This window comes from Habropoda laboriosa, unplaced genomic scaffold, assembly GCF_001263275.1.
Source record: "Habropoda laboriosa isolate 0110345459 unplaced genomic scaffold, ASM126327v1 scaffold339, whole genome shotgun sequence".
Taxonomy (NCBI): domain Eukaryota; kingdom Metazoa; phylum Arthropoda; class Insecta; order Hymenoptera; family Apidae; genus Habropoda; species Habropoda laboriosa.
The window spans coordinates 224,667-234,467 of record NW_017100496.1 but is presented as its reverse complement, the minus strand read 5'-3'; the positions used below and the strand labels follow the sequence as shown (position 1 = coordinate 234,467).

Sequence of the window (9,801 nt, the reverse complement as noted above, 5' to 3'; positions counted from 1 at the left end):
ATCGATTTGTTACATACATACATATATACTCATCCAGCTTGTAAGATGTCATCCTTGAAAGTCACCTACCTGATCGTGACAGTACTACTTTCTTAAAAAATCTACCTCATTTCATCCTCTTACATCTGTATCGGCACATTATTATTTTCAATGGGAACAAAATTCTACAATGAAAAAAGTAATATATTTAAACAATAATATTGAAATACAGTAAAAATAATACACTTTTAAAAAAGTCTTTCCGATGATAAACGGGAAGGAAGCTTTCGAAAAATCGTATACTTAATCACGTTCAACTGTAACGCGCCACGTTCTCCGCGCAGGTTCGTCAAATTAAATTCGTGAAAGCAATTCTCGCGTGGTGTTGTATGCAGTTGCATGCGGTGCGCGCTTCTCTAACGAACGGGCGCACATGGTACAGCACTTCCAACGTTCTGTCGTCATGCCGTGAGTCATCGGTTACCGCTGGTCTTTCTGTTCCCCTTGAAGCCAGAAAGATTGCGAAAACGCACGCTCTACGTCCTATAAGACGTTCCAGAAACTCGCCTGCAATCCAAACGAAATAATTAGTTTAAAAATAAATATCATCATTTTTGAGTGTCGGTATTTGGTTACCACTGCATATATCTGCCGTGTCAGTATTCGCACTAATGCGATACGCTTTTATATCCGCATATTAGCGGCTCATTTTAACGCTATTAATTATGAAAGAAAGCCGAGTGAGACAAATATGAAAAAGTAATTTACCATCTGTTGTTAAGCGCGCACTTTTTTTCGAATCGGCTATATCCTGAAAGTTAGATGGTGGGGGAAATTATAAAAGGTGGACGAGAAGATACGCGTCCCTGGTCCGTGAAGTGTCATACACGCGTGACACCCTCTTAGAAGTTTCATTCATCACACCCTTACGCACCCTCCGGTTATTCCTACTGACCGACTGCCGCTTATTTGCGTATGAGGCCGTAGCGACGCCTAGCACGAAGCTTTCTTAACGTAGAAACGCATCATTCATTTCTGTTGTGTATACCTGCTGTAGAGTGGACACACCGGTATGACCATGCACACGTATTTTGTGAAGTTGTAGGAGCACCCGTGAAATCGAGGCGCATGCGCAATTTCACAACCCCCCGCCGCCCTCGACATGTCGGCCTTTCGTGTGCAGAGGGTGCGAAGCCAAACGTTAGCCCTCAGTAAAGAATTAAACGCGATTACGCGAGGTGCCCCCCTTTAGAAATCACATTATACAAGGGACACGCTGTAGTGTATATATGTATATTGTACAGATTCTATTTTTGTACGGTCGAAAACGGAATAAATGAATTTTTTACAACAGCTTCGATTGACTGAAAGTGACAATACGGTCGCGATTGTCCGCGAAGAAACAACGGACAGATCGATATAGTAGAAAGTTCAATTTTTTTTATATACGGATTAGGTAGGTCCAACAGAGTCCAACATTACCGATGGGTAGAACAGATATGTCAAAAACGCTGAACGCTTATAGAATGTGAGTAGTTTCCCCTACTTACGAATCCTTATACAATCCATTTTGATCTTTATCTGTATGTTTTTCCTCTTTCTTTCTTTTTTTGTTTTTTCTTCATATGAACACTTTTACACCTGGTCGAGCATTCCTACACCACTTTGTTTTTACGTAAACATACCAAGCTCCAATTGCCGCGTACTTTCATTAGAAACTTTACGTACGATTCGTTTTTTCGTAGCAACTTTTCCATCCAGTAAACTGATCGGATACGCGCCATCGAAAAAACCTTCGCGGCTGCATGCGCCAACGAATGGAAATATATTTACCCGCAAACTTCATCGTTCAGTTACAGTCGATAAAGAGAATATTTTTGGCATGAAAAATTTCACTACACCTCGCCGTTTATTGTCCATCAGCTGCGAACACTTTTGCTGCTGATATTCCATAATGCAGGTTTTATGAGAAATCGATGCGTCGACCTGTGCTGTGCGACTTTCATGCTTTTCTCGCCATGCTATTTCATTACTTATGCCGGAACGTTGATTCACGAACGTTGTCGTGCCCATAACTTTGTAATTGCATTCCTTCTTTTTCCAAGTCACATTCCTTTAACAGATCCCTTCGCAGGAAATAACTGACAATGGCCAAACGACAAAATAGTCTCGTTCAAGTGCATCTGGAAAAAAACGATGCGGTGTTCCCGTAGAAAACTCGAGGTCAAGGGTTGTTTGGAAGGATGATTGTACGAGGTCAAGGTTTACAGGTGCAGAACCCTGAAGTCCTGACCTGGCCCCCCGACGCCGACAATATTTTCCCTGTATCCCTCTACGGGTCCAACTTCCGGCCGTCTTTATCGATTGAGCGGCGGCGTCGCGAATTTTCTTTTTTTTCTCTCGAAATTTCACCATCTCTCTCTCTGCGTATACCTATATACACTGTCGCATAAAAGAACACGCCATGGTCCTTGCGCCTGCGCGGAACTATCGAGCCATTGATTTCGCCTGCGTTTAACGCGGTCCTGACATGGGGTAAGTTTTCCGTCGAAACGAGCTCGTCTGCGATTAATTATTCGTGTCTCGTCGTGTTATCAGTGTACTCTTCTTGTGAACGTTCTGCTGATCAACGTTAATTGTTTGTGGGACGTGTGATAGTTCTACGAATTTTTTCTTCTCGGCAATTCACTTTTACTCGGTTACGTTGTGTCGCATACGAGAAGCGCCGCGGCAATTGCGCCTGCGCGTATATACCAAACCATTGATTTCTGTGGATTTAATGCGGCCCTGACATGGGGTAAGTTTTTATACGAATTAATTTTGCGATAATCAGTCTCGAGTGTTCCGAAAGCCGTTTTAAAATGTTTCGTTCGATGGTGGAATCGCGACGATCGTATTCTATGCAAAAACGAAATCATTCCAACCGGCTTAGACCCGAAAACAGTCTCTGTTCGTGCGAATGCCGGATACGTTCTGCTTGCCTCGACTGAAATACTTCACGATGCCTATTTTTGATTGCGGTTAATTATTGGCGCGTAAAGCAAGTCGTTCCAAATACCGCTTACCTCTCTGTTTTACCTTTTTCTTTATGCTTTCTGCCTTGGTTACAACCGCAGAAGGCTACGTATACTGCAGCCGTGTTATCACTGTGCACTTATCGTTGCGACAACAGGCGTTGTCGTTCATTGATTGATTTAAATTATGTAAAAAATTATACATTAAAATGTACTATTTTTTGTAACAAAAAAATAAAATACTTCAATATAAATTAAATTGAGAACATAATTTGTTCAGTTTTGCTACTTCTTCTTTAGTTTAACCTTTATTGTAGCTTGACTTTTTTAATTTTTAGCAAAAAAATAGAAAACATTGGTAGAATGACGGCCATGACGCAGGAAGAAATTATAGCTGGTGCCAGAATTGTGGCTCAGGGTTTGGAAGCCCTTCGTCTAGAACATGGAGGACTTTTACAAGCCCTACAAACTCAGGATGAATCAGTCGCTAGGGACAAAGCCAGCCTGTTGTCAAAGAACATTGAAATGATAGAATTGGGCCTTGGTGAAGCTGAAGTTATGATGGCTCTTGCGAATCATTTACAAGTGGTCGAGGCTGAGAAGCAAAAGCTTAGAACACAAGTAAGAAGGTTATGTCAAGAAAATGCCTGGTTAAGGGATGAGTTGGCTGGAACTCAGCAAAAATTGCAATCCAGCGAGCAAACAGTAAGTAATTGAATTACGTGAAATTACAATGAGCCAAGCAGAGGGAAAGCCTAAGGAACTGAACAATTTTTTGCTTTGCTAGGTAGCCCAATTAGAAGTGCACAAGAATCACTTTGACTTCATGGAAAGTATAAAACAGTATGATCCTGATCCATCTGCAGATGATGAGAATGTTAAGGTTAGACCAAAAGTTGACCCAGTGATCGATCTGTTCCCTGATGATGATCCAGATGACCGGAATAGTAAGTGTAAGTACACTTTCTTCATTTCTTTTATCATGCATCCCCTTGAGTCTGTGTGAAATAACACACAAGAACTGAAACTGTTCTCCAATTCTCTCCATTAGACTCGAGGATACTTCTCAACCAATATATAAAGAATTGAAGGTAGTTTTATTTGAAGCTGTTACCATTGAAGAATGCTATAGTAAGATTTCGTATTCACACAGACTTAAGTTACTGATAACAACCATTTTTTCCTACAACATTCGAAATTTTCATTGCAGCGATATCACCAACACCGCCTTTACAGTTTGCACAACAAGTGAACGCCGGATATGAAATACCCGCGCGCTTACGTACGCTGCACAATTTGGTTATACAGTATGCAAGTCAAGGCCGTTACGAGGTGGCCGTACCTCTATGCAAGCAGGCGTTGGAGGACCTGGAGAAGACTTCGGGTCACGATCATCCTGATGTCGCTACAATGCTGAACATTCTTGCTTTAGTATATAGAGATCAAAATAAGTACAGAGAGGCGGCAAACTTATTGAATGATGCCTTGGCCATTCGTGAAAAAACATTAGGTGAGAATCACCCAGCGGTCGCTGCCACGCTGAACAACTTAGCCGTTTTATATGGAAAGCGAGGCAAATACAAAGAGGCCGAGCCACTGTGCAAACGTGCTCTGGATATTCGAGAAAAGGTCCTCGGTCGTGATCATCCGGATGTTGCGAAACAACTGAACAACCTCGCGTTGCTATGCCAGAATCAGGGAAAGTACGAAGAGGTGGAACGTTATTATGAGAGAGCGTTAGAGATCTATGAAGGAAAACTTGGACCTGACGATCCTAATGTCGCAAAGACGAAAAACAATCTGGCGTCATGTTACTTGAAACAAGGCAAATACAAGGACGCAGAAGTTTTGTATAAACAAGTGTTAACTAGAGCACACGAGAAAGAGTTTGGTGCTATTGCTGGCGATAATAAACCAATCTGGCAGGTAAAGACACTTTTGATGTCTTTACGTTCGAAAGATGACATAAAGTAATGAAATTTTTGCGATACTGAAGGTTTGCGATCCGTTTGTTTTCAGGTTGCTGAAGAAAGGGAAGAGAATAAGCACAGAAATAAAGAAAATGCTCCATATGGAGAGTACGGTGGTTGGCACAAGGCCGCCAAGGTGGACTCACCTACAGTAACGACTACCTTAAAGAATCTTGGTGCATTATACCGAAGGCAAGGAAAATACGAGGCAGCAGAAACATTAGAAGATTGTGCTTTGAGGTCACGAAGAGAGGTAAGTTCAAATAATTGTTCTACAGATTTAAGTGAAACTTATTCACTTTTACTGTATAAGTAGTAGAACAAGTAGTACAGTGAAAGAAATAATTCGTTACCAAAGAAAGTTATATAATTTAATTCGTAAAAGTAATTGGTTTGCTAAAAAAAATTGAACCTCATGGAGAAAGCATAAAGGCGTCAGCAGTTTATTTTAATCGCGAAACATTTTACGCATTTGTTACTTAAGTCGATTTCGTTTTTTTTGAAGCAGACATTGGAATTTGTGAAGCAAGGGAAGGTCGCGCAGATTTTAGGGGATGAAAAGGGTTCGACGAGACGCGGTTCGCAATCCAGTCTCGCTAACAGCGAACACGAGCAAATTGACGGGGTAAGTTGTGTCGGAATTTCATGATAAAAGAAATATTTTAGTCGCACGCATGTTGTAGCACACGATTAGCCGTCTACTATCCTTTTCTTCTTTCTTTTTGTTCTTTTTTCGTTATCCGGCCCGTTTCGATGAATTGGCGACACAACACACAATCACAGGGCTCGCTGCCGCTGGTACAAAGGGCGCTACATGAAGGACAGTCTGGCCACCACGACGCTAGTCCTAACAAACCCGGTTTTAAAAACAAGATCTTTCAAGCTTTCGGGATTCACTCTTCCACGTAGGATACATTCTTCGTCTGTAGTATTGCCTGTCGTTCGATTTCAATGCCCGGTCGTACGATGATGATTCTCGGTGTTTAATAGCTTCGAGAGTTTATATAATTCTTAGGAGAGAGAAAGAAAGAGAGAACTATTTAAAAAAAGAAAAAAGTAAACGTACGATTGTTTCGAAAGAACGTTAACATTTAGGCAATCAATTTATTAAATTGCACGATGGTGTAACCCGAACGCATTGAGGAATTAACATCTCGAATCTTTGGCAAATTATTCCTGAATGATTCCTCTTAAAAGCATTTATAGGAATGCATTAGTTACTTTTTCCGAATGTAGGAATGGGCCGTCTGTAATCTTTTGGGCATTTGATATACCATTTTTCTCGCAGCCAGGCGTCTTCACGGATTAAACAATGACGATAGCACATCTTAATTGCACATTCTTTTATTACATTTACTATTGACAAGTATTTCGATAATTGTTGCTACTTCTATTGTTATCTTATTCTATTTTTTCTTTTCTTGGAAAAATATCGCGTTAGAAAAAGTAACAACAGCCTTTGACGAATCACTTCCACATGTAAGCTGTGATAACGATGCCCTTTAATTACTTTCTTTGATCTATTTTGTCCATTTTCTGTGTTTTAAACGAAACGTGTCGAGGACATTGTTTGTATCTCGTTGCCTTTTTAAAAAGAAGTAGAAAAAGCGAATCAATCCGAATTTTATCAGAAACTTTTTACGCTTGTATTATACACAACCGTATAGAAAGCAATTAGAATAAAACAAGCTTCCAGAGACAAGTATTTTCATAACGAAAACTACACACATACACACGTCGATCGTTTCACGTGTTACACTTTGGCTGAGACAGAATACCAGATTCTAATTGTTCAAACAGCGAGAAAGTATCTTTTTTAACGCCACTGTCCGTTTCCTCTCTCGTATGCCAGAACACCGTGAAACCACGCACACGAATTTATAATGTAGTCAATTTCTAGCAGCAGCAACAGCAGCAGCAGCAACAGCAGCTTTGCTTAACTATATAGTTCAGTATAGATTTGCAAAGATGACCATTCTCAAAGTGATGATCGATATGCAGAGAATATTAATAATAGTTCTAAACGAATTTTACAGTTTGACAACAAACTGTAACAAACTGTTTATTACGAACACGTCTTCATCGAACTTTTCAGATGACTCAATGTCATCGGTTCATTTACATTCGTTCTATCGATTCTATGTAATCAACACGTGTTTAATTTTACACTATTTAAAAAAAAAGAAACTGTTTATCTGGCTTTAGGGTTACATTTGTCTTAATGTTTCTTTTCTTTTAAATACGATGTGAGGTGTCTCGAAATATTTCCCCTGAATACGTTCTATTCGCTGAGTTTTTCGCCTTCGAAAGTATTATATCTGTTTGTTAAGGAATGCAACTCGGTGCAATTCACAATGTTATATATTTATACTACGCGTACGTTATTATTATTATTATTATTAATATTATTATTATTATTACACTTAAAACGATTCTCATTTGTGTGACAAATGAGAAATCTATATATTTTTAAAACGGAAGATCTCAGAGCAGAAGAGAAAAAAATAAAAATGGTACATTTTACTATCATTGTATCGTTCGGGGCACCTTGTATCCTAAAAATATTTACATACTCATCTCTATTGCGTTCCACTAGACCTTCGGAAAACATAACCTATTTAAATGAGAAAAAGGGACAAACGAATAAAACGATGTTACTACGTTACTATCTGACTATTATATACATATGGTATAATACGTTTGAACTCGCAAACTACGAGAAACTGGATTATTTAAATATAAGTAGTGCCTTGAGACTTTAACGAACGAACGAATAAATTATTTTCTAACTGAATATCATTCCTAGTTGTGTTATTCGATTCAGGAGAACGTCGTGTACCACGGGACACTTATCCCATAGTACATATTTTGTGACTCCGTGTTTTATTTATTTCTTCTTCTTTTCTAATTCTTTTTTTATTTATTCATTTGTTACTATCAAATCATGCATAGGAACGACTCCTTTGTACGAAACAGAGAATGCGTATATAATTATTTATATACATAACAGGTTTGCATTATTAATTTTCCTCGCACGCCATTTGTGTTTTCTTAACCATCATTGTTACCAATCGTTTTTTTCGATATCTGCGTTGTCCGTTTTGTTTCGCTTTGATTTGAGTATCTCTAAAGGATGTCAATGTCACTCTGGAGTACGATTTCGTCTGGACAGCAAAAAACCGGGCCGGAAAACTAGACCGATCTCTCTATGTTAGCAGGTGCGTATTCGTAGATTTTGTAGAACAATTTTTATTTTATTTTATTTATTTATTTATTTATTTTTTTTGTTAAGTTTTCTTCTCCCCTTCTCAATGTTGTTTTTGTGTCGATGCACAGATGAGTCCTTTATCGTTATTATTATCATTATCATTTCTGTTATGTACCATTATCAAGCGTGTATCACGTGTATCATCGTGTTTGATACTCACTATCTTTTTTCCATTTTTTAGATACTGCCAGAAAACGCAGACCTTTTTTTTTGTAACATAATGATCACAATAATGAAATGTTGTCATAATCCATGTGCCGAGACAATTAATTACTGCTCCACTGGTGCGATGTAAAGCCCGTAGCTAGCATGGGACGTTGTAATATTTTGGCTTGTGTACATATATACGGAAAACCGCCCTTCCTCGACGAGCAGTAATTAATTATTGTAAATTATTGTTATTCTTGATATCTGGTCAAGTTCTATTACTTACCATGATACATACATGATTAATATCATACTTTTTTTCAGCTTAAATTTTCTATCAGTCTCATACGGATCTTGTGTCTCTAGTAGGAAAATTATTGCTCTTCTTAATCAATAGTGGTTAGAATTTTTTTCTTTTTTTCAAAATTTCAAGTTAGTTTCTTGAAGTTTTAATTTAGATTTTTTAAAATTTCACTTATTTTGTCAAAAGAAATTGAGTAGCATTGGGGACACGAGATCATTATGATCCATCCAAGAATTGCTCTCTCAAATGTATTTTTCTTCAGTTTCAGTTTGGCAAGACTTTCTTTCGTGTGCAATAAAGGATACTATACTATACGCAAAACGACAACTTCAGGACGACGAAAGAGGGCTCTGCATTGTTTACTCGATAAACATTCGCTGACGTCCGTTTCAATCTGGGATTGTTTAACGTATAACAGCACATTCCAGCTGCTTTTTTCTCGATCAGATCAGACGCACCTAAATGAAGTACTCCTCGGCACGTTTGCTCGTGCTCGACACACGGAACGATTAAAAGCTTCGTGCTAGCGACTGACTATAATCTGGATGATAAAGAGAGAGAGAAAACAGGAAAAAATGGTTGCAAGGCGAATTGGTCTAATCTGCTTCGAACGTGTATCTCAATCAAAAAGAAAACAAATCGAATCTAAGCGAATTTTTGGCGTTTTTGTGTTTTACAAGCGAAAAAAGTAAAAAAAATATATATGGAGAGACAGATATATATAATATTCACTGCTTTACGTTGACCTAAAAGGAACCTTGATGTATTCAATCTTCTCCTCGCATTGTACAGAAACAGCGACGAACAGTTTTCTTCTCGCGACACCACATGCGTCCATAATTGCATCTATACATGCACATAATCGGTCCATAACACACGCGTATACATATCCCTTTCGTTGATCATTATACCGTGAAATAACGCGACGAACGTGTAATCATTCCAGGTACCTCTTTAGAGCTTTTCTGACTCGACAGTCGTACTTTTTTACATTTAAACATAGGGGGAAAATCGTATGTGGCTTAGCATTAATTAAATGTATTTACACATACACACACCCACATGGGCGCACACATACACCGGATACACCAAACACCGTGCACGTTAGAATAATGCGAG

General features: G+C 38.7%; 1 protein-coding gene across 4 annotated transcripts in view; it reads left to right on the top strand.

Annotated features, from left to right (window-relative positions):
- The first annotated feature begins 1,455 nt into the window (after window positions 1–1,455).
- Window positions 1,456–9,801, top strand: part of LOC108576110 (kinesin light chain) — a 21,998-nt gene continuing 13,652 nt past the window's right edge. Inside the window, exons 1-7 of one of the 4 annotated variants that reach the window (XM_017939036.1) lie at window positions 1,456–1,507; window positions 3,332–3,698; window positions 3,781–3,946; window positions 4,204–4,919; window positions 5,013–5,216; window positions 5,469–5,588; window positions 8,945–9,777. In XM_017939036.1, the coding sequence (XP_017794525.1) occupies window positions 1,464–1,507; window positions 3,332–3,698; window positions 3,781–3,946; window positions 4,204–4,919; window positions 5,013–5,216; window positions 5,469–5,588; window positions 8,945–8,980 (1,653 nt within the window). In that variant the 5' untranslated portion in view covers window positions 1,456–1,463 and the 3' untranslated portion in view covers window positions 8,981–9,777. Of the gene's footprint in view, window positions 1,508–3,331; window positions 3,699–3,780; window positions 3,947–4,203; window positions 4,920–5,012; window positions 5,217–5,468; window positions 5,589–5,746; window positions 6,253–8,944; window positions 9,778–9,801 lie in introns of those variants that run through there. The other 3 variants (XM_017939034.1, XM_017939033.1, XM_017939035.1) reach the window with 3 other exon arrangements.